At 41.9% G+C, this 26240-nt stretch overlaps 1 protein-coding gene across 1 annotated transcript in view; it reads left to right on the top strand.

Annotated features, from left to right (window-relative positions):
- The window catches only part of CORIN (corin, serine peptidase), a 467012-nt gene that overhangs the window by 229622 nt on the left and 211150 nt on the right, over positions 1 to 26240 (top strand). The window contains exon 3 of the mRNA XM_075347015.1: positions 10133 to 10516. Coding sequence (XP_075203130.1) covers positions 10133 to 10516 — 384 coding nt within the window. The remainder of the gene's footprint in view (positions 1 to 10132; positions 10517 to 26240) is intronic.

Genomic DNA, 26240 nt, shown 5'->3' with positions numbered 1-26240 from the left:
AGGAAGTAACATTTCTCCTTGATACAGGTGCGCAATTGAGTGTCACAAATGTTGATTTACATTTAAAGCCAGATTCCCCTGTATGTACAATTGTTGGTTTCAGTGGTAAAAATGGAACAAAGGTGACATTAGCGCAGGATGTTTCTTTGGAAATACCTGGTTTTTTGAAAACGAAAATGGATATTTGGTGTTGTCAGGATACTGAGAATATAATTGGCACTGATTTTATGGAAAAGCATGGCTGGATTATTGATTTGGGTAACAAAACAGTTTGGAAAGACTCTAACGGTTGTAAGGCGGTAGTTATTGATCCAAATGAATATAGTCATGTCGGGACCATTTGTTTGACCGATGTAGTGTCAGCAGATCATTTGTGGCCTGAAACTGGTGGTGATGAAGTATTGACTGAGTTAGTACAGCGGTTTCCTTCTTTATGGGCTCAGTACAGGAATGAGGTTGGAACAATGAAGGATGTAGTTGTCAACATTGAAGGCCGAGATCCACCTCCACAGCGTCAGTATAAGTTGCCTCCGGAGTCAGTTGCTCCGATGTCTAAGATTATACAGGAATTGTTGGCTCAAGGTGTGATACGTAAGGCAAATTCTGTCTGTAACAATCCATTGTGGTGTGTTCTGAAAAGCGATGGTAGCTATCGGATGTTGTTGGACTTGAGGATGTTCAATAAGTATACTCCCAATGTTGCACCGATTGTAGCTGATACACATGACATGATGTCAAGATTGGATGCTAAGGCAAGGTATTTCTCAGTATTGGATATCAGTAATGGTTTTTTCAGTATACCGATTGAGCAAAGTTGCCAATATAGATTTGCATTCAACCACCTCGATCAGCAATTTGTATGCTGTCGGCTTCCTCAGGGGGCAAGTATGTCGCCAAGCATTTTTCATCAGGCGCTAGCGAACGTTTTGTCGAAATTTTCTCGTCCAGAATGTTTATTGCAATATGTGGACGATATCTTGTTGAGTACGGAGGATGAGAATTTACATATTTCTCTACTGGCAGAATTGTTTGAGCTGCTGCATGATGCAGGTTTAAAACTGAATACCAAAAAGGTCAAGCTGATGCAGACTGAGGTCAGGTTTTTAGGAGTTCTGTTAAGTCCAGGTACACGGCGACCCCTACAGGACAGAATAGAGGCAATTGCATCTCTTCCAATTCCAACATCACACAAGGCACTAAGACATTTTTTAGGACTTGTAAATTACTCAAGGGATTTCATTGAAAATTTTGCTGACAAAGCCAGACCTTTGTATGATCTTTTAAAAGGTGACAATGATGATTATTTTGGTCCCTGGAGTGTTGAACAGGAAAAAGCCTTCACACAATTGAAACATGATCTACAACACGCACCTGCGTTAAGTATGGTGGAAAAGAACGCACCTTTTGCGCTTCAAGCACACACTTCAGAGACAAGTATCTCTGTGGTTTTGCTGCAGCTGCAAGGGGGGGAATGGAGAATCTTGGGGTACTTCTCTAAGCTTCTCTCACCTGTTGAGAGGGGGTTTGAGGTGTGCGCAAGACACCTGGTGGGAGTGTATTTTGCGATAAAAATCACTCAACACATCATCGGGTTCCAAAAGGTTATTCTCCAAACGCCACATTCCACACTGAAACTTCTCTTTGAGAAAAATATCCCAGGTGTGTCAAATCAGAGATTTGCCCATTGGTTGCTCTCATTGTCTCCAAATCAAATTGAGGTAGATTATAAGGCCAAGTATGTTCTTCCTCAATTGATGCAGTATGAAGGACAAACCCATGATTGCATAGAAACGTTCCATGAACCAAGTCCATCTCTCTTCAGACGACAGTCGGAAGACGCAGATGAACCTGTGTTTGTAGACGGTTCTAGATTTTTTCTGAAAGGACACTATCACACAGGATATAGAATTTTCTATTCCAAGCGAGGACAAGTGGTAAAACACAAGTTACCGAGTCATTTCTCAGCTCAAAGGGCAGAGATAGAAGCGGTAAGAATGGTCCTACAGCTGAATGAAGCTGATGATCAAACTCCAATGGTAATCTACAGTGATAGCTCCTATGTTGTCAGATCCCTAACCGATTACCTGCCTGTTTGGGAAAGGAGAGGCTATGTGGATTCGTCCAACAAAGCCTTGCTGCACCGCGAAACTCTAGAATCAATTTTTGAGATGGCATCTAGGGCCCCAAATAGATTTGCTATAGTGAAAGTCGCTGCACATCAAAGATCTGATGATGAGTTATCTGTAGGAAATGCAACCGCAGATGCTCTAGCCAAAGAAGCTGCCCTGACAGGAGAGGAAGTGTTTGACTCTGAACCTTCTGAGATGTCAGCGGTTCAAAGAGCAGACACGTACACACCTTCATTTGCAGAAGAACAGAGAAAAGATCCTTCTCTTGTTACTTCTCTGGATGATCCAAAACCTCCTTTCATCTGTGAAAATGGGGTTTTGTGTCACAGTTCAAATGGAGAATTGCGTCCAGTTGTACCAAAACATCTACAGGTAGAATTCACTCGATACAACCATGAGAGTTTAGGTCACTTGGGACAACAGAAATTGTTAGTCATTCTCAAGGAGAAATTTTATTGGGAAAAAATGGACGAAACAGTTCAAAGTGTTGTACTATCATGTCTCATTTGTGCCCAAATAAATCCAAGACCTAAAGGACAGAAGCCACCACTTCTACGGATCGCACCTGCAGATGGTCCATGGTCTACACTGCAGATAGACTATATTGGTCCTTTACCCTCAGGTAAACATGGTCTCAGGTATGCATTGATTGTGGTAGATGTGTTCTCAAAATGGGTAGAAATATTACCTGTTAGGAAAGATGATGCTTTGTCCACAGCAAGGGAATTGGTACAACATGTCTTTTGTACTTGGGGGATCCCAAGGATGATTACCTCCGATCGAGGTAGTCACTTCACAGGTAAAATCATGCAAACTGCTTGTGCTATTCTAGGGGCGCGAGAGCAATTTCATGTCCCCTATCATCCACAATCTGCGGGAATTGTGGAAAGAATGAATAGGACAATCAAGTCCAGAATTGCAAAGATGCTTTTGGACAAAGGTAACACTTGGGTTGACAAGGTACCTTTCATTCTCATGAGTATAAGAGGTTCAATCTCTTCTACAACTCAATTCACTCCGTTTGAGTTGATGACGGGAAGAAAAATGCCATTGTGGTTCCCACATGAGCCATTTTTATCCACTCCACAAAAAGATGCTATCTCAAGGTCCCAATGGTTGAGATCGCTACAGGAGAACCTGAAAGCGATTCTGCCATATGCGGCATCGAGAATGCAGAAAATGGAGCCACCCTATGAGTCCAAATTCAAGAAAGGTGCTCTAGTGATGATCAAAACCTTTCGCAAGAGTGGTCCATGGGAGTGTAATTGGGAAGGTCCTTTTGAAGTCCTTGAGACTATGGGACAAGTCATGATTCTTGTGCACCGAATGTCAAATGTGGTAAAAAAGACCCGGAAAACACAAAAAGTGTGGGTTCACGTTGACCAGTGCAAAATATTTGTGACAAAATAATGATACTGCATTTCTTTCCAGGAAGAAATGGATTCCTATACGAATTGGAATAAGAAACCTAAAGACTTTGAAGGAAAGATGACATCAAGCCTTCTGGAGAAAGAACATCTTCCCAAGCTCAAGACAAGCTTCTACGTGATGGGATCTACTTTCCTGCTGCTTTGCTTTATTTTCGTCATTGTTTACATGTTACATCAAGGAACAATCGCCAATGATGTGAATGAACGGACTAGAGAGATTCAACATTCTCGAAGACCAAGAGGATCAGATACACGGAACTTACTGACAGAGAACATCACGGATGATTCTGTGGAGATAACAGGAAATATCTGCATGGGATATGGAACAAAATGTTGCATTGAATTACATTTCATACACGACACAGACATAATATTACATGCGATTGCAGGACCTAAAACTAGATTCACACAATTACAAGGAGAATATGTACACAATAATAAAACGGGTACATGGGAATGTTCTCCTACAGATGTACTATACTGGAACATAGAGATCAGAGGTGATGAACCTGCTGTATGGTCCGGTGATATTACAAATGACATGATTGCTAGGGGAAAGTTTGGAAGATCCAAAACAGAAATTTTGTTAAAAACTCAGGTTTTTGGGAAAATTCTGGATCCTTCTTTACTCTCCATTACAGAAGGAGATAAAGATTGGGTCAAAACATGGAATTTCCAGATAACACGGGAACCTGTGCAAGTTCAGGTATCTGTAGTGTTTACCGTTACTAACACTATAGTTCCGGAAATAAGGTTTCACCACAGACAGTACATAACAAAGTAAATACATTACCCATAATGTTAAAATGTAACACAAGATTGAAATTGCCTTCTGAGTCTTTGTTGACATGGACCAAAAATTCATCATTTTTGGGAAGTTTTTTAAACAGTACAACTAATGTCATTCACAGAGGTCAGATTGGTAATATCAGATGGATGGATGATAATTTCATCTTCCAGGGACTCTGGAATTTACCAGTGTTGCGTTGAAACAAAGACACATTACAGACATTGTAAAGACGTTAGTGTGAATATTTGGTCAGCAGCAGATAGTGCATGCACAGACACGAGGTTCATGCCGTCTACTCCTTTCCAAATTAATCCATTTCAGTCCAAGTCCTTATTAAGGGATGGAGAATTTATGACAATGGTGTGGACTTTCAATATGTCTCATTGGAAGATCTCTACCAGGTTTCCTCAGTGTCAATCACATCTCATAAACATGGAGATGGGGATAGAACAATGGTTTGGGAAAAGAACAGCTCAGACTAGGAGTAAGAGAGGAGTGTTAGAAGGAATTCTGGGAGGAATTGGGACAGTGGGAAGTCTGACTAATGCCATGAATATACAGACACTTAAGTCAGATTTGGATAATATTGGTTTTATTGGAGGAAAAGGTGTAAAGGTTCAGAAGAGTCTGAATCAACTTCTTGAAAAGATGGTAATGAATACAGCTGCTGTACTAGGGTCTTCCGTGTCACATCTACAGGATGCTACATTAGCTCTCGTGGAAAGCACACACGAAACACAAGTAGCTAAAGCGTGCCTGGAGATACAGGTAGAGTACTCTTCTAATCTGAAGTTGATTGCACAAGCTTTACAGAGTGGAATTACTCCACTGGGAATACTGCGAAATTTACCTGTAGAGTATGATTTTGCATTGAATCATACGGATTTGTGGGTAAATAAGTGGTTAGGATGTGAACGAAACATTTGTGTTGGCACATCGCTAATCCCAGTGATCGGAAGAGAGGGAACTATTGTTCCTGTTACAGTTTTGGGTATACCTGTGAGTAACACACAACAAGTGTTCTATCAACTGCAGTACACAGATTTTGCATTTGATGAAGTGAACACTGAACAAGTAGACATTTCTTCATGTTTGCATTTTGTTTCTAAGGTGATGTGTTTACCTGGACAGGATAAGGTGATTTATCATTCATGTTTTCATAATCATTCTTCTTGTCATGCGAGAATAGAGACTGTACAGACACTACATGATCTGGTGACTCCAGTAAGTCCAAATAAGATTTGTTTTCAGGTCATGTCTGAGACAGAGAAGGTTTCTGTTTTCTATTCTACTTGTGTACATAAGGAAAACCTACCTATGGGTTTGTATTGTATAGAAGGAAATGTGAGGTCTATTTCAAAGAAGGAAGGAAGTTTTAATATCACTTCTATAGGAAAGAGAAACTTAACGGCATTTCCCATACAATTCAATTTATCACAGATAAATGATTTTCCTTGAGATATGTGGACAAGTGAAATAAAGAAAGATAAGGGTTTGTTAGATTTATTAACGAAACAGTTAAAGGAAGCAGAAATTATATTCAGGCATGAACAAGGTGAATTAAGTGATATTGAACACGAATGGAATGGAATGTCAGGTAGAACTTGGTGGAAGAGTTTTAGCAAATCTGTACATTCCTGGTCTCAGTCATCTTTTCAGTCAGCGGTTGGTAATGTTTTATTTAATCCCATCATAATCATATTTTTATTAGTTTTGATGTGTATTATATATCAAGTTTTTGTGATGTGTAGAATTCAGAAGATATATAGGAACATAAAAATAGAAATGAAAAAGGAAGATAACATTCTTAGAGGAATGTTAAATCGCAAGATGACTTTTTGACAGAAAGTTGCAGATTGGTTTATCAAGTCAAATATTGGTCTAGAATTTTCAACAAGAATGTATGTGATACGAATGATGACACGATTGAGTTAGGGTTTCCCGGGGTTCATCAAACTTCCATATAAGGGGGGACTGTAAAATAGTGAGTTTATGGAGATTTGATTCATAGACTGGATTACATGCATTCATATAATGTACGTATATTTTGCCCCATGCCTTTAAGAGTGAGTTTGTGAGCTGGAAATATTGACCAAGAGTTTGAAATGGTAGAACCAAAGTCATCTGCTAGTTGTTTATCAAAGTTGTCAAAGAAGAGCTATATTCTGTTTGGAATGTTGGGCTAAGAGCTGAAATAGCTATGAGGGACTTCTTACTGTTACACTGAGGTCAAAGTTCAGCGAGCCTCAAAGGAATTATAAATAATTTGAAGTAGGTTTTGTTACAAGTCTCTACTGCGCAAGTACATTTATTTCGCGGGTAAAACGTACCACGTGACATGATGTAATGCTCAACTAAAATAGGGATAGTTACTTTTTGTATACCATGTAAAGAGATAAGGACAATCAGGAGGAGGGGTTTGGGTTATAAAAGAAGCCCACACTTCAAAGGGTAGGCAGAAGGAGGGAGGAGAAAGACGGACTCACCAACCCGACCAGACCATCTACAGACAGAGAGACGGCTTACACACACTACTGCGATGTAAGATAAATGAACTGTTATTTTTTCTATCTGTCTATCCATCTATTAACTCAAGCCAAGACAGTTACTTTTCTCTAATGACTGTAACCTCAAATTCTTTATCTGAATAAATCCATAATATGTTTTTGCACCAATTCTCGCTCCAATCATTATATACTGGCTTTGCAGTTGTCGCCTTAAACCCAGTTTTTAACAGTCTTTCCGTCTTAAGTCTGGATTTGAGCAAGTGAAATGCATGCTCAATTGCGTTAAGATCTGGTGATTGACTTGGCCATTGCAGAATGTTCCACTTTTTTGCACTCATGAACTCCTGGGTAGCTTTGGCTGTATGCTTGGGGTCATTGTCCATCTGTACTATGAAGCGCCGTCCGATCAACTTTGCGGCATTTGGCTGAATCTGGGCTGAAAGTATATCCCGGTACACTTCAGAATTCATCCGGCTACTCTTGTCTGCTGTTATGTCATCAATAAACACAAGTGACCCAGTGCCATTGAAAGCCATGCATGCCCATGCCATCACGTTGCCTCCACCATGTTTTACAGAGGATGTGGTGTGCCTTGGATCATGTGCCGTTCCCTTTCTTCTCCAAACTTTTTTCTTCCCATCATTCTGGTACAGGTTGATCTTTGTCTCATCTGTCCATAGAATACTTTTCCAGAACTGAGCTGGCTTCATGAGGTGTTTTTCAGCAAATTTAACTCTGGCCTGTCTATTTTTGGAATTGATGAATGGTTTGCATCTAGATGTGAACCCTTTGTATTTACTTTCATGGAGTCTTCTCTTTACTGTTGACTTAGAGACAGATACACCTACTTCACTGAGAGTGTTCTGGACTTCAGTTGATGTTGTGAACGGGTTCTTCTTCACCAAAGAAAGTATGCGGCGATCATCCACCACTGTTGTCATCCATGGACGCCCAGGCCTTTTTGAGTTCCCAAGCTCACCAGTCAATTCCTTTTTTCTCAGAATGTACCCGACTGTTGATTTTGCTACTCCAAGCATGTCTGCTATCTCTCTGATGGATTTTTTCTTTTTTTCAGCCTCAGGATGTTCTGCTTCACCTCAATTGAGAGTTCCTTAGACCGCATATTGTCTGGTCACAGCAACAGCTTCCAAATGCAAAACCACACACCTGTAATCAACCCCAGACCTTTTAAATACTTCATTGATTACAGGTTAAAGAGGGAGACGCCTTCAGAGTTAATTGCAGCCCTTAGAGTCCCTTGTCCAATTACTTTTGGTCCCTTGAAAAAGAGGAGGCTATGCATTACAGAGCTATGATTCCTAAACCCTTTCTCCGATTTGGATGTGAAAACTCTCATATTGTAGCTGGGCGTGTGCACTTTCATCCCATATTATATATATAATTGTATTTCTGAACATGTTTTTGTAAACAGCTAAAATAACAAAACTTGTGTCACTGTCCAAATATTTCTGGACCTAACTGTATATATTATCTTATATATTATAGTATAATATATTATATTATTATATAATATTATACAGGGTGGGCCATAAGTATGGATACACCCTGATAAAAATGGAAGTGGTTTCTGATATCACCTTACCGTTTGTGTCATATTAGTACATGGGAGGGGCAAAATATTTTAGGCCTGGTGACGCCCATGGCAGCCATTTACAAAGCCGCCATTTTGAATTCAACTTTACTTTTTTATCAGGGTGTATCCATACTTATGGCCCACCCTGTATGTTAAATTATATTATATGTACATTATATTAAATTTAAGCATACATTTCAACAGAGTACAACAGCATTTTATCTGATTGTTCCATTAAATTTGTGAAATAGATTATTTCATTTCAGCAAACTAAACTTAATGAAATTCTACATATTAGTTTTGTATTCAAACATATTTGTTTTTGTGGCTTACAATTAGATTCAGGTGTTAGTGACACTCCCACACCGGGGCCATGGGGCTACTCGTTACCAGGCCGCGGTTCCTTTTTCTGGGACGCTGCGGTGGCGGCAAGGCCCGGTTCCGTGACCCCAGCAGTCAATTATAGTAGCAATGATGGGGAGGGTAGTCCGTGATGCCACCTGTGGTATGCGACAAGTGAGGTGCCGCCGCTGCGGGATGGGGACCCCCCGAGGCAGATAGTGACGCAGCTTGGTTGATATAGCTCTCCACTGGTAGATCTGGGCCCCAGGGGGATGAGGGTAGTAGTAGGCATCGGCAAGGGTGCAGGCGAATAACGGAGCAACACAGGGATGCAGTTTCAAGGTTTTTACTCACTGTAGCAGGTTCCAAGGTAACATGACTAGTCAGTGACCGCCTCTGGAGTGCTGGGTTCCACTGTGAAGGGCTCCAGCCGATCCTGGGTAGTTTGGAGATCAAGTCTGGTGCAGCTTTCTTATGTACCTTCCCTGGTCATCTTCCTGCGCTGACTTCCCTCCCGCCTGTCCCGCGCCTACGCACACAGTGCCCTGAGCCAGTGTCTGCGGGCCCTGTTGGGTGGCTTGAAGCTCTATCCCTTGGCCCTATGTGGTCACCTTCCAGTGGATTCGCGTGCGGAGTTGGCTTTGGTACTAAATTTGTCCTCAACCTTTGGTTTTTCTAGCGGAGCACATTTGTTCTTCTCCTCTAGTCTAGGGACCAGTCCCCGTTCTGCGGCCAAGTCCTTCCACTTCGTTTCTGTATGTGGAATGAGGCCACGGGAGTATGGCACACTGCCTGTGGTCTCTAGGACCCCTTTTGTCTTGCGCCTGGTTCAAGCTGCACCAGCTCCAGACCACAGGTTTTCACTCCTCTACTGCTTCTTTTCGACTCTCTGACACTACAATCTCCCAATCCACTAGACTCCACAACCAGGCCCTGTCAGATTAGGGGGAGGGAGGAACCATCACCTGTGGTGGCTATACATAGCATTAATGGAACTAAGCCCTAACCCTGACCTGGTGGAGAGCTGCTAATTGAGGTGTTGTGTGTTTTGTGTGCATACCGGTGGATGACCTATTCTGTACCCAGGATTAAATACCACACCTCTGGCTGAGGTGCAGTACCTCGGTGACGACTGAAGCCTCAGGGGCGCCACATCAGCGTTATGATTTTTTTTATGATATCACATGTATGCATTTCTCTACTAATACTATGTTGTTCTGCAAAAAAAAAAAAACCTGCATTGGTTTTTAATATATAAATGGGACAATATTTAAATAAAATAATTTAAAAAATGACTACAAAAAAATATATTACTAATGTCATTTTTTTTTTCCTGAAAGGTGTAATGGACAGGAGCTGCTTCGGCTCTAATAGAAGCGACACATTGCCAAATGGAATTGGATCTTCTGACATTCCTTTTTTAAAAATGAATGACAACACCTCATTAACGGTGCAAGAGTGGGATGTATCTCCTAGGTGGAAATCTACAACCCCAGCTGACCAAAGTTATACAAACTTTAGCAGAGTGACAGAATCTCTGCATCAAAATCCACTTTACCCCTTTACACATAGCACAAAAACTGAGACTGGACAGACCAAAGATCACACAGAAGTTGAGAGCATGTTTGGTTCGGCAAGTGATTTACCTACTACGATTTCTTCAAAGCTCCTGGATAATGCGCCTATGAGTCCGACAAAGTTGCCTGCAATTGTAGTTACACAAGGTAAGAATTCTATTATTGTGATTTACCTCTAGTTTCTATCTTGTCATTCTGGTGTAGTCTGATGGTTTCCATATACCCATAGACTTGAATGGTTGTGCGCCATTCAATTTGTGCTACCAATTGCAAGAAGCTGTCCTTTTTTTCTCATGCCAAATTGGCACAAGAAGAAGAACACTCAGCAGCACATTGGAGCAAGTGCAATCCGATAAATCAATGGATAGCACTCATCCATGTTATAAGATGGCGAGATCGAGCCTTAACATGATAAATTTGTGTTGATTAAGTTGTACGAGACAATGACAATCTGATCAAACTCTGATCACAGTTTGATCGGAGTGTCAGCTCATTGTCGCATGAGCAATTAAGAGGACATTGTCTGGAGAAGATGAAGAACAACCTTGGTGCATCTTCTCCATTCTGTGAGGCTGCGGAAATCAGATTGCACTCAGATGTCAATCGAGTCCAGTTTGATGATTTCCATGCACAACGTATTGATGCGCTCCATCCTATATACGCTGCCAATTACAGCATGCTGCACTTTTTTCTCATGCCGAAGCCGTATGAGAGAAGAACTCTGATTGGCACTGCCCCATAACATACCATTGGCGTGAGGGCTATTCAACAAAACAAAACATCAGACAGCACTCATCCAAGTTATATGGTGGCATGAGTGAGTCCTAAACATGATACATTTTTAGAGAGGAGAAAATTTGATAGAGTTGCATTGCATTATCTTGGAAATTGTAGAATCCTTCAGAAACCACATTTTTCCTATTCACTCTGCTTGAGTTCAACAAAACGGCAGTCAGCTGGAACGGAACCGAACTATACGAGGCCGCTTAAAGGATAAAAAGAAAAGTACCTCACCATAAATCTTTCCTGCATCATCTTGCTTATTAATACATTTTATGCCTCTTTGAATGTTTTGCAGACACATTATAACTGTCTTCACTGGTGGATATGTGTACATGTTGATGTCAATGGGGATGTCAACCCATTCAGAGTCTTCATTGATGACAACACAGGATCTAATGAAGTCATAGTGACCAATTAAGCCATAAAAATAGATATTGTTCTTTTCCATAATAACTAACAGCTAGAAGTGTTAGTAAGAATTTGCAACAGGGTAAAATGTTCCCAGTGTATTTTCAAGCTCCAATCATTGTGGTTGTAGACAGGTTTTTATGAACGTGAGATTCGTTTTCTGCTATATGAGAACAATTTCAGATCAACTTGCAGTTAGACATACTTTGAAGTAGTGATGTTGCAGTATCACAATTACACCATAGACCCAAAAGTAGCATAAAGGTTAAAAATTGTAGCTTAAAGATAAATTGGAGGACCTGTTACTTGCCCCAAAAATTAATTTTATTTTCTGGTAAAAATTCTACTGTTCTGCATCTGGAGTTGTTTTTTATTCTTTTTGCCCCTGCATGTCCACTCTGACATGTGGCCCCATTTTCCTTGTATATACTGTACATTTAGTCTTTTTGGCCAGCAGCGAATCCACAAAAAGGTGTTGTTTAGGGTCATGCCCACTTGTCTAAAATATACCTACATAGAGGGAAGAGAAGGCCATGTCTAAGGATTGGATAGACACAGGAATAGTGATGAGAGAGCACGACCATGCTCAGGTGCTCGGTACTCGAAACAAGCAGTTGGACACTGCAATAGGCTCGACTCGTGTACTGAGTATAAGAGAAGTCAATGGCAAACTCGAGCATTTTTCTGGAAGATCTTCCGGAAGAATGCTTCAGTTTCCCATAACTTTCATTATACTCGGTAATCAAATTGAGACTGCTCATTTGAGTACCGAGCCCTTGGATAACAAATTCAGGAAAATAGCCCAATTTTTTATGATACACAAAAAAATACATATTTATGCTATGTGACAGGTCCTCTAGAGGTAACTAGAGATTGAATATGGCACCAGTATAATGCTGCACTGACTTGCATAGTTTTCTCCATCATGCATCTATCTGAATTTAACAGTGAGTCCTGAATGGCTTTTCAAATTAGAGATTTGCTCTAGACAAACATGGGAAAAGTCTACTTTCCCAAAATACAGGGAAGGTCTGATTTTACAAAACAAACCTGGCATGGCACATTGTTTGGTCATCTCTTTAATAAAATGTAATTGGGGAAATAAAACAAACACTGATCTGATTCACATAACATGCCAGACATCTGCTTCACGTGTATAGGACATGCTTGGTGCATTACCGATCTAGAGTGCAGAATAGTAAAACTTGGACAAAATCTTCCTTCTACGATTGCACACTTCCTTACAATAGAGTACTTTAGGTCAAAACAATACAGACTGACAATATTTTAACCAAGTATGTGGTGACTTTGATTTAAAATGTCATAACTTCATACTGTATGATTTTTTTAATGTAATACTCAAAGGAGTTGTCCACTACTAGAATAATACCTACTCAATCCCCATGTTTTCTACCATTAAAATAACGATGCTTATACTCACCTCTCGTGCGAGCTCCGTTTCGTGGTGTCGGCACTTTCTCCTTCAAGGTCCTACATGACATTGTTATATCACATGAGCCCCATGTTTAATCAGCGCTGGCTTGACTGTTTCCGCCTTTGAATATATAAAAAATCAATAGGACGTGAGTGACCAGCTGCATCTCTGACTTCCTCTTGATGTTCAATGTGTCCGAAGGAGAGGAGAGTGAATCCAGCATAGATTGGGTATAGGGCACATGTGACCTAACAATATACCATGAGCTCTGGGAGAGCATGTGCAGACATCACTGAAATGGCACCAGCACCGGAGGTGAGTATAAGTGTTGTTACTTTAATGCGGGCAAACATAGGGATTGAGAGGGGGTTGTCCAACTAGTTCTTAAGTGTGCTCTCTATGTATTCTGGTTCAGTTCTGCTACTATGCTTTTTTTTCAAGCTAAAATTTGTCCCTTAATATTTGTCAGGCCTGAAACACACATCCGTTAAACACGTGCGTGTTTGGTCCGTTTCCGTGTATACTGGAGACACGGCCAAACGTGCACCAATGTTATTGTATGATAAAAGCTCCACGTGCGTTTTTGATGCATGTCCGTTTGTCCGTGTCCGTGATCCGTACCTGTGTGCGTTTTGAACGGCAGCATGTCCGTTTTCTGCACGCAACACGTAGCACGGACCCAATGAAAGTCAATGGGTCTGTGCGCACGTCCGAGTGACACGGACGCATCTCTGTTTGCTCCCTGTACGTTTTGTGTTTTTTTCATGTGATGTCGGTCTTTTTTCTTTTTCTGTTTCGTTCTCTCCCTCAGTCCGTCGGTCGGTCTCTATGTCTGTCGGTCGGTCTCTCTGTCTTATCTGTCCCTCTAGCTGTCTGTCGGTCAGTTCCCCCCCTCTCTCATACTTACCGTTCCCCGATCTCCAGCGCGGCGCTGCACGGCTGTTATAAAAACTTCGGCGGCTTTTACTATTTTGAAAAAGCCGGCCGCTCATTAAACAATCTCGTATTCCCTGCTTTACCTGCCCACCGGCGCCTGTGATTGGTTGCAGTCACACACGCCCACCACGCTAAGTGACAGCTGTCTCACTGCACCCAATCACAGCAGCCGGTGGGCGTTTCTATACTGTGCAGTAAAATAAATAAATAAATAATTAAAAAAAACGGCGTGCGGTCCCCCCCCATTTTAACACCAGCCAGATAAAGCCATACGGCTGAAGGCTGGTATTCTCAGGATGGGGAGCCCCACGTTATGGGGAGCCCCCCAGCCTAACAATATCAGTCAGCAGCCGCCCAGAATTGCCGCATACATTATATGCGACAGTTCTGGGACTGTACCCGGCTCTTCCCGATTTGCCCTGGTGCGTTGGCAAATCGGGGTAATAAGGAGTTTTTGGCAGCCCATAGCTGCCAATAAGTCCTAGATTAATCATGTCAGGCGTCTATGAGACACCTTCCATGATTAATCTGTAAATTACAGTAAATAAACACACGCCCGAAAAAATCTCATTTCATCTACAGTATAATACTGTTCTCTACTATGCGATACCACAATGTTTTCGAATAATTTAATAATTTGGAATGATTATTAACCAGATATAGCCATCTTTCTTCCTTTTTATAACTAAACATCCCACATTTTTCTCACTACACTGTGTGCAGAATTATTAGGCAAATTAGTATTTTGATCACATGATACTTTTTATACATGTTGTACTACTCCAAGTTAATGTAACGCCTGCCTGGGTCCACAGACTCAGATGAGCTGTAAAGGGGAGGCTAGAGGGAAGCCACTCACCAAGCAGGACCCCCAGAACCCTGAAACCCTTTAACCCATATACAGGGATTTGGAATTACACAGGGCCCTGGAGATCACTACCTGTGGAAGGCTGCAGTCCGATGAGAGTAGTAGTCAGGCAGGGTCAATCCAGGAATTGCGAAACAGGGACAGAATCGGCAGGCAATGTCTTAGTCAGCAAACGTAGCAGAGGTCAAATCCGGATCGGACAGCAAGGTACAAAAACAGTAGGCAGGAGGGTAGTCATAAAACACGCAGAAGTCAACACACAGGAATCACCAAACAGAATAGGACGTAACAGGAGCCAGGAAAATCAGAACTATCTCTGGCAGTGGTCATGTGACAGAAGGGGGAATAAGAAGGGTGTGGTGTCTTCCCATTGGCTGTAGCTGAACGCTGGCAACTTCAGCTGGAAGACACGTGCCACCCACAGTCAGCCAGCGGTACTGCAGATCCCAAGCTATCCCAGCCCAGTGGATGATCGGAGCCTGCACCCACTGGTGCCGCTGGCATAGACTCCTCTCCCATCACCAGCACCATCCACGGCAGGAACACGGCGTCGCCTGGCGATCGGAGCAGAAGTCGCTGGAGCAGACTGCGGCGGTGACGTAACAGTTGTATAGGCTTGAGAGCCAACTACCAATTAAGTAAATCAGATGAAATGCATCTCAGCAATGATGAGGGGTGTGGTGTAATGACATCAACACCTTGTATAAGGTGTGCTTAATTATTAGGCAACTTCCTTTCCTTTGGAAAAATGGGTCAGAAGAGAGGTTTGACGGGCTCTGAAAAGTCCAAAATTGTGAGATGTCTTGCAAAGGGATGCAGAAGTCTTGAAATTGCCAAACTTTTGAAGCGTGATCACCAAACAATCAAGTGTTTCATGGCAAATAGCCAACAGGGTCGCAGGGCAGAGAGCTCCACTCCGATTCAGACGCCAGCAAGGTGGAGGGGGGTACTGGTATGGGCTGGTACCATCAAAGATTAACTTGTGGGACCTTTTCGGGTTGAGGATGGAGTGAAGCTCAACTCCCAGACCTACTGCCAGTTCAGGAAGAAGTCGATATCGTTCAAGAAAAATATGATTTTCATGCAGGAAAATACTCCATCACATGCATCTAACTACTCCACAGCGTGGCTGGCCAGTAAAGGTCTGAAAAAATAATGACATGACTCCCTTGTTCACCTGATCTGAACCCCATAGAGTACCTGTGGTCCCTCATAAAATGTGAGATCTACAGGGAGGGAAAACAGTGCACCTCTCGGAACAGTGTCTGGGAGGATGTGATGGCTGCTGCACGCAATGTTGATCGTAAACAGGTCAAGCAACTGACAGAATCTATGGATGGTAGGCTGTTGAGTGTCATCATAAAGAAAGGTGGCTATATTGGTCACTAATTTTTTGGGGTTTTGTTTCTGCATGTTAGAAATGTTTATTTCTGAATTTTGTGCAGTTATATTGGTTTACCTGGTGAAAATAAACAAGTGAGATGGGAATATATTTGGTTTTATTAAGTTGCCTAATAATTCTGCACAGTAATAGTTACCTGCACAAACAGATATCCTCCTAAGATAGCCAAATCTAAAAAAAAAACAAAACACTGCAACTTCCAAAAATATTAAGCTTTGATAATTATGAGTCTTTTGGGTTGATTGAGAAGATAGTTGTTGATCAATAATAAAAAAAAATCCTCTAAATTACAACTTGCCCAATAATTGTGCACATGGTGTAGTTTACTATTTATAGTTTTTGGGTCGCTTTTCTGTAACATCTTTCCTGATGGGGCAGTGGTTTTGACATACACCTGTGCACGTTTATTCCACTACATTAATATTCCAACCCCACACTTATTTTTAACCCCTTAATATTATTCAAACCCCATTTTTTTAATCCTTTTTTTTGGTGAATATAACCAATTTTTATTTGTAATGTTTAACGCGCATTACATCTATATTTTTATATTAAGCCTTTCAGCATTTCATCACTTAATTAATAGCACGAATGCACACATAACAACAATTATTAATTTTATTCTTTCCAATCTTACACTATTACATTAATTTATTGGCATTTTTCATTTTATGTTAGTTTATTTATTCGGATAATTGTCTGTGCGAACGCTTGAGCATATTTTCTGTGTCATTTCCTCTTTCTTTCTCTTTCACCCGAAAAGCAGAATAGAGATATGGGTAAATCAGCCATCCAATTCTTCTGTTTGAGTATCATATTGGCCTAAGTTCTAGACCATTTTTTGACCTTCTAACTGTTTTTATATTTTTGTGAACTTCGTTAATTCTGTTTGTAATATTCTTTAATTCTACTCTTTTCCTCTAATTTCAAACATAAGCATTATGATGTTTTGAGGTTAGATTTTTGGATCAAATTTACCTGTATGTTATCACCATTTTTATGGACTGATAAGGATCCCGCCATCTTTTGAAATAAAGGGGGGTCCTATGACGTCTATATCCAGGAGTTTATATACCGTCTTATCTCTCCTGACAGTTGATTATCCTTGTCACTGCTATATGTCCTGAGGAAGGGGGCTGCAACCTCCAAAACGCGTTGACCTGTACTGAGCTAATTCAATGAAGACATGGAATAATTTATTTCGGGCTTGAATTGGTGATAAGCGCGGCATGACACCCGGTTTCCTACAAATATCTACTAAGATGCACAATAAGGAGGCACTTGAAGAAAAATGGGCTGCATGGTTGAGTTGCCAGAAGAAAGCGAGTACTGTGCAAATGCCACAAAGTATCTTGCCTACAATACGCCAAACAGCACAGAGACAAGCCTCCAAACTTCTGGAACAAGGTAATTTAGAGTGATGAGACCAAATTCAAACTTTTTGGCCACAACCATAATCGTTACGTTTGTAGAGGTGTCAACAAGGCCTATGATGAAAGGAACACCATTCCTACTGTAAAGCACGGAGGTGGATCGCTGATGATGTGGGGATATGTGAGCAACAAACGCACAGGAAACTTGGTCAAAGTTGAATGAAAGATGAATACAGCACGTTATCACCAAATGCTGGAGCCAAATCTGCACTCATCAGCCTGGAAGCTGAGCATGTACTTGGACAATCCAATATGACAACAATCCAAAACACAAGACCAAGTCGACCTGTCATTGGCAACAGCAGAACAAAATGAAGGTTCTGGAGTGGCCATCTCAGTCTCAATATCATTGAGCCAGTCTGGGGAGAACTCAAGTGCGCAGTTCATGCAAGAAAGCAAAGGAATTTACAGCAACTGGAGGCTTTTTGCCAAGAAGAATGGGCAGCTTTACCATCTGAGAAAATAAAGAGCCTCATCCACAACTACCACAAAAGACTTCAAGCTGTTATTGATGTTAGATGGGTCAAAACACAGTATTAAGAACTGGGGTGTGAACTTTTAATCAGGGTCATTTGGATGTTTTTGGTTGTCATTATGATTTAAAAAGAGAAAACACAGTAGTTTGACAAAAAATGGCTTCACCCAACCACTAACCAGGAGTGGAAAAAAAGATTTTGTGTTATAATTCTTATTCTCTGAAAAAGGCCAAGAAAGCAAAAAATCTGCCGGGGTATGTAAACTTTTGAGCACAACTGTACAATGAATCCCAGGAACGATATATCTTGCACAGAAAAAGTACATTTCTCCAACTTGGCAAGCAAAGAATTTTCTCTTAGCTTTTGAGCTTTTGTAAGACAAAATGGACTTGTTAATAGTGGGATTCCAGCTCAGATGAAAAAATTAAAATATCGTCCAGATAGACTACAATAAACTTTCCAATACAATCAAAAAAATATAATTCATAAAGTGTTCTGTCAATGGCAACAATTTGAATGGGTCTTGCTAACCTAACTGTTTCTAATCCTAATCGCAGAACCAGTCCTGTATTGATGAAGTTGGCTGTAGACCAACAATGAATTATCGGCGGATCCTTTTCAGCCCCGTACTGACAGGGTGGGTTGCTGAAGTCCTCTTGGCACAGTACAAGAGGACTTTTCTATCACTTGTTCTAATACCTACACGGATCTGTTTACATGACACTAGAAACTATAAGATGGCCTGGAATTAGTGAACTTTCACGGTGTGGTAACATCCCCTGACGAACCCCAGACAAAGTGGGGGAAACGCGTCGTGATTCTTCTGGGAGGTCACTCTACAGCAAGATAAGTTTATCCTAACTGGCACTTAATCAATTACGGGCCCACAATTAATCTGTTGGTCGGTTAGGAGTTAGAAGCAGCTAAGAGTCTTAAATAACTATTCTAGACCCCTTTTTTTCATTTATCCCTAAATGGGAGTCTGTGTATAGGTTGTCCCGATTGGGAACCGCTTATATGACCAACAACAATACATTTAGTAATAACTCTTGTACTGACTATGCACAATGTGTGACTGAACAACTTTGACTTCAGCACTACCTGCACCCCTTTGGGCTATGGGTCATCTATTCGTACACAGTCAAGTATAGGGTTTTCAGGGATAGCCGACGCTGAGCAGGGGCGCCCAAAACATTATGGTGTATTAACCTCCGCGGCTAGGAAGGAATAAGATTAGGGATTTGTCGCCCAGCCCCTTGATTAATACCTTATTGATCTCCCTAAATCAATAAATAAACCTACACTGGGCTATCCATCACACTAGATAAATAACCCTATCAGAGTGTATTTACCTCTGCACGACTTTTGCTGTGTGATCACTGACCGATATAGCTATTTATGATACTATGATATATGGCTTGATTAGACTATTTTAACTTTGGTAAATAAAAATTGGGGTTTTTTTTAAGTAATTTTTGGGTCTATTAGCAGATTTTTTCTCTATCTGGTTTATTATTTATGGTTTTTAGACCCACAATGAATGAAAGCAGATGCGGATAATTACTGATCCTGGAAAAATAGTTCCACGTTCCACAGTACTTCTAATCTGAGGAGTACAAAGGTACCTGGAGGTCTGAGGGATCTCCTTGACAGCTTCTTTCCTTGAGGGCGTACAGAACAGTACTTGAGAAAATTCCCCTTGTGACCACATTAGAAGCAGAGTCCAAGATCACGTCAACATTCCCTCTCCATGGCCCTGGGACTGGCAGTTCCAATCTTCCTCAGTTTCGCCTCAGGTAAATGTACCAATTCTAGAAAAATGTCCGAAATACTCTGTCGCTCATCACGTCTTTCCCGAATCCTGCAATCTAACCAAATGGCCTGAGTGATGGCCTCCCCCATGGAATTAGGCGGAGTATGCAGAGCCAAAGCATCGAAAGGTCACAGCGAAACTGATACCTGAGACGTCCGCGAGCCAATGCTGAAACTCAGTACTATAGTCCTTATTGGTGTTGCCTCCCTGTGTCAGGTTCGTGATCTTTGCCTCTGCCACTTGGATACTGTCAGGTTCATCAGATTAACCCTGGAGCTTGTGGAGGCATAGAAAACTCCCAAGTCTGAAGACCCACTCGCAGCAGGGATATGATTATTCACACTTTCTGTGTCTTATTCCCTGAAAACCGAGGTTGCAGAGTAATAAATAGTCTGTAGTTCTCCCTGAGCAGCCTAAACTGATCTTTCTCTCCTGAAAATTTGGAAGGAGGGCCATTAGGCCATTACTGGTTATGGAGAGACAAATTGCACATCAGAAGATACATGTGTCAAAGCTCCTGCATATTGGAAGGCTTAGAGAAGCACCCATTGCCCTGGATAACTGACCCATCAACAGAGACTGCAACATCTCTAGTCTCTGGTACTCCCTGGCCAGATCTTGAACCACCTGGGTCAGATTCATAACTTGATCACACAGTGTATGAGCAGGATCCCATGCTGGTGGGGAGGAAAAAAAATTGCGTCAGTCTTAATTTGATATTAGTCACCACACAGTCAGAGGCAGGTTAGTAGAAGGTCAAAGTCAACAGGCAAGATATTATGTCAAAATTAAGGGAATAGGCAGAAGCGTAGTCAGGTCATGGTCCAAAGTCAGAATACCTGGAGGGCAGCGGATCAGATAAAAAGGACTAGGTGAAAGGAAGGTCAAATGATGATCAGAGGTTTGGCAACAGGGATCAGTTAAATAGAACATGAAGCACAGACATAGACCTGCAAGCAATACAGTGCTGAATGCTAAGACTGGCAATGCTCTGAAATAAACTGCTCGGTAAATAGCTAGCAAATTACCAGGAAAAGGGAAAACCTGCAGAAATCCAGCACTTCTTAGTATAAGAGTGGACTTCTGAGCTGTCACTCAAACACTGAGCTCAGCACGCCCCAGCTCTAGGTTGGACGACTGAGCTTCACTCACCCAACTGACAGCTCAGCACGCCCTTATCACAGAGTGGAGGAATCGTGACATAATGTTTGCATAAAATAGCAGGACCCCTTCCCCAGTTAAAAAAAAAAGCACAAAATGCTGTAGGCCCCCTTCACACGCACATGTCTCCGGTATGTGCTAGGTCCGTGCCCGCATGTACCGGAGACACGGGCACACGTACTCCAATGTTGTTCAATGTATGGAGTTACACGTGCGTTTTTCCATACGGTGCATGTGTCGTGTCCGTGATACATTTGTTTGTCCATAAAACACGGGTGCATGTCCGTTTTCCTCACGGAACACGCACACACGCATCCATTAAACTCAATGGATCAGTGAGCACACGTACGTGACACGGATGCATCTCCATATGGTCCATGTACGTTTTGTGCTTTTTTGAAGCGATGTCAGTCAATCTTTTTTTTCTGTGTATGTCAGTCAATCTCCCTCAGTCCTTCGGTCAGTCTCTCCCCTTCTCTCATTCTTACCGATCCCCAGCGCCACGCTGCACGGCTGTTAAAAAAGCTCCGGCGGCTTTTACTATTTTGAAAATGCCGGCCGCTCATTATTCAATCTCGTATTCCCTGCTTTCTCCGTCCACCGACGCCTATGATTGGTTGCAGTGAGACACGCCCCCACGCTGAGTGACAGCTGTCTCACTGTAACCAATCACAGCCGCCGGTGGGCATGTCAATATCGAGCAGTAAAATAAATAAATAATTAAAAAAAAACGACGTGCGGTCCCCCCCAATTTTGATACCAGCCAGGGTAAAGCCAAACGGCTGAAGGCTGGTATTCTCAGGATGGGGAGCTCCACGTTATGGGGAGCCCTCCAGCTTAACAATTTCAGCCAGCAGCCGCTCGGAATTGCCGCATCCATTAGATGTGACAGTCCCGGGACTGTACTTGGCTCATCCCGATTTGCCCTGGTGTGGTGGCAAACGGGGTAATAAGGAGTTAATGGCAGCAACCCATAGGTATCACTAAGTCCAAGATTAATCATGGCAGGCGTCTCCACGAGATACCTTCCATGATTAACCTGTAAGTTAAAAAAAATAAACACAAACACAAACAACGAAAAATCCTTTATTAGAAATAATAAATAAAATAAACCACCCTCGTTCACCACTTTATTAAGCCCCAAAAACCCCTCCAGGTCCGGCGTAATCCACGGAGGTCCCGCAACGCTCTCAGCTCTGCTACATGAAGCTGAAAAGAGCTGCAATAGAACACCGCCGCTCCTGTCAGCTCCAGACAGCAACTGAAGTGAGTAGTGCGATCAGCGATGATGTCACTCAGGTCACTCGCGGCCACCGCTGCATCCTCCAACTGTGACAGCGAGTCGCCTGAGTGACTGAAGTGAGCTGCGCGATCAGCGATGAAGTCACAGGTGAGTTGCGGTCTCGGGTGGAGGACTCCAGCTGGCCGCGGGTAACCTGAGTGACGGCACCGCTAATCGTGCTGCTCTCTTCAGTCACTCAGGGGATTAGCGGTCACCGGTGAGTTCTTCACAGGTGACCGCTAATCAGGACGCAACACACAGACAGAGCCGCGGGATGACAATGAAGTCGGGTGAAGTTCATTCTCATCGCGCGTCGCTGTCTGCTGTCAGCCGGTATGTATCAACGTCATTGTGCATCACACACGGAAAATTTCACACGGGCAACACACGGACATGTCACTTACGTATCTCACACACACACGGACATTCCACACGCACACACGGCTAGCATACGCAATCACACGGACGTCACACGTACTGGAGAAACGGACATAAAATATGGAACACGGGCCCGAAAAACGGAACGTAAGACACGCACCTGTTGTTTTGTGAAGGGGGCCGTAGGCTGTAAATTAATTAATAGTAAGAGTAGATTTAGAATTTAAGTATTACACTATTCTGTAAGTAGCTGCTTCTGTGGAGAAGACTAGTCAAATGACTGTTCAAGGTTATCAGATCTAGTTTTATTAGACATTTCAAGATACATTCCAAATTAGATATGACAAGACATGTTGGGAAGACATGTCACATCTTTTTTAGCGCACTGAAAACATAAAATGTATAACTATCCAACAAAAATCTTTATGCAATATACCACTTAGCATTTACAATACCTCTTTTCATCCTATAAGTTAATTTGCAGCAATGACTGTCTTATGGTACACATTAAACACATGAAGATCAATGGCATCATCATTCACCATGTCTTTTAGGCTAAAGAATTCCCACAATGAAATTCCAGCAAACCCTGTGACAATTTTTGGTATAATTGAATTCAGTAAATAAGAAATAATTTTAATTTTTATGATCTACCTAAGAGATATCTTTTCATGCATACATTGCCATCATTTGCAGTAAATATATACTATATGTGGTTAGTTATACTCGGTTATGAACTATACCTCTGTATACATTGCTCTTATATCACATAGTTTTGTACAAACTTCACCGACTGTCATGATGGCATTGGGCTCTCTTCAGATTGCAGATTCTGACACTCCGCCCGATGGTTTTTCTGGTGTCTGGGATCAACACAGGCAGACTCGGGCTTCGACCTGCTGTGTGGTGATTCATAGGCAGGCTATGCTCTCTTCTACTCTGCTTGCTCCTTTAATCACATGTGGGGAGACCTAGCACATCTGCTCCCCTCTTATTTTTGCTGGTGGAATCCTTCTACCCATGCTAACTATAGTTTATTCTATGTTAGTCTCTGAGGTGTGGTGTCCCAGAATCTCTGATGAAAGTTATGCTTCTTGCTTAGAGCAGTTGTGGAGTTTACCCCTGTAGTTTTGTAGCTTCCTTCCTGCTCTTGTTTTTACTCCTGAACCTCTTATTGTCTTTATCTTTGCGTGTTCATGCAGTGTGACAGTTTTTTGGTTTTCCCTTGTCTGTCTTTATCTGTGAGTTTCATGACACTCCTATACCATCCCTCCCTTTAACAATTAAAATGTGGAAGCAGATGTGGAGCACATGGAAACTAACAATCTACAGGTCCTAGAAATCCCAATTCCTACAAATATATAGGGATTAATATATTATGCATATGTTTATTTCAGTATGTTTTGTACATTACGGGAATGAATTCCTACTAGGGTTCTCTGGTTACACCACCTGTTTTTCACTCCTCATCATTCTTTTTGTTAAGGGTTCTGGTATACTTTACTTTTGAGAATAGCACAGCACTGTAGTGCCGTTCTTGCTGTAAGAAAACGTGTAGGAAATTTGACAGCTCCAATGAAAGTTCAGGATTTTAGAGGGGTCTAAAATATAGGATGGTAAATGTTATATTTACCTAATCTCTACCTATATAATACCTATTCTCTAATGGGAGAATATTTTTCTTGATTCTTTTAAATTCCTCAATATTTTTGTTATTCACAGGTTATAGGATAGCTTTGCTAATTTGGTCTCCAGATGCAACTTTTAGTATCTTAAATTTACTAATAACTTGTCTGAACTAAAGCACCACTCTGGTGGGTTTTTTTTGTTTTTTTTTTATTTCTCCACTAGAATAGGGCTTCTAATCTAAATCCCTGACCCTTGTCTGATACTCAACCTCTTGCGTCTTTATCCGTTATCAGCGCCGCTCCTCTCTGTCTTCTGCAATTTGTGAACTGCCATTTGCTCTAATACAAGTCTATGAGAGCCTCATTCTGGTCTCGTTCTGGGTCTCGTAGACTTGTACTGAGAGCTTGTGATGTAACTTCTGACTTCCAGCCAGTCAGAAGTTGCAATCACAATATGGCGCTGTAGACCAAAGCGACGACAATAAAAGGTGAAGATGGAAGAGAATGAGTATAAGACTAAGGGCAGGGACATTAGGTTAAAAACACTATTTCGGCACAAAAAAATACAAACACTGGAGTGGTGCTTTAATGTAATTTGTCCTGTGGGAAGGGGTATAGTTTACATTGTTGCTTTTTCATCTATATTATTATTAGTATTATTATTATTACTATTATTTGTGTATTCTTTTTTTTTTACTTTTTGTACATTATAAAAGAATAGTAGGTGGGTCACGAAAGAAAAATATATTGTTGATGATCTATTTTAACAGGTCCATAAGGCTTTCTGCAATCATGTCCAGTAGCCAATTGCAATATACCATATGCTTCGAATTATCCCCCTCCTTTACCTCTTGCACAACTTATAATCAGTATGACTTTACAGTGTTTTCCTCTCTTTCATATCTGTAACAAATGACTGGTGTCTCAACACTTGGTTTTCTTTTATTTTTGTATCAGCCATGTGTTACTTTAGTTCGACACTTCATCTTGTTGTTTTGCTGACCTGCAACAGACGGGAAATTTTTTGCTTTCTTATTCTCCATCTTGTAATAATCCTTACTTTGATCATCAAGTGTTTGAATGTGTGGTTGTCTATTGTTTTTGCATTGATCGTGGATCTTGTATCAGGCCACTTCCACACCAAACAATGTATACTTTTTTTTATGGAATTGGAAAGTCTACAAATTAACCAGTAGAATAATTGTGTTTTTCTGTGAATGAACTCATTGGTGTATATGTGGCGCCCCTGACCTGGTCAGGCACCACTGAGTACTGCACCCATGCTGGGGACAGTACAATACAGGTAATCCAGAAGGCTGACAGGGGTGTGGTACACAGGCGCATAGTAATCAGCTCTCACACATGTACCCATGAGAGGACCCCTGGGGATCCCAGGAGGGGGAAAAGCCTTGACCTTCACTGGAATAGTGGATGGGGCCAAAAGCCTCCATCTCCTCTCAAGGGGTGTGGTAAGAGAATCTGGTTGCTAGGTGGCGTAGGCAAGAACAGGAGAGGAGGGGCAGTGAGTCAGTTAGAGCAGAACTCCATAGGGCTCAGTGAGGAGCAGACCTGTGGGGCTGTTGCTGTCTAACAGCGCCCGCGCAGTGGCTACTGACGGGGGAGAACGGTCAACTAGGAGTGCTACCCGAAATCCATCTTCAGCTAAAGAAAGGGCACGGAGTGGGAAGTAAGGAGACTGCTAGAGAGTACCAGGCCCAAACGGGCGGCAGATCCCGAAGCGGAGATAGATCCAGCTTTCTTTTGCTAAACCTGCCGGTGTGGGGCTCTCAAAGCCCACGCCACAACACCACAAAAGCCGCAGCCACGTAGCCACAGTTAGGGCCCATAGCTCACAGGAGGCAAGAAGC

Source organism: Anomaloglossus baeobatrachus, chromosome 1 (assembly GCF_048569485.1).
Source record: "Anomaloglossus baeobatrachus isolate aAnoBae1 chromosome 1, aAnoBae1.hap1, whole genome shotgun sequence".
Lineage (NCBI taxonomy): Eukaryota > Metazoa > Chordata > Amphibia > Anura > Aromobatidae > Anomaloglossus > Anomaloglossus baeobatrachus.
This window is presented reverse-complemented; position numbering and strand designations above follow the sequence as displayed.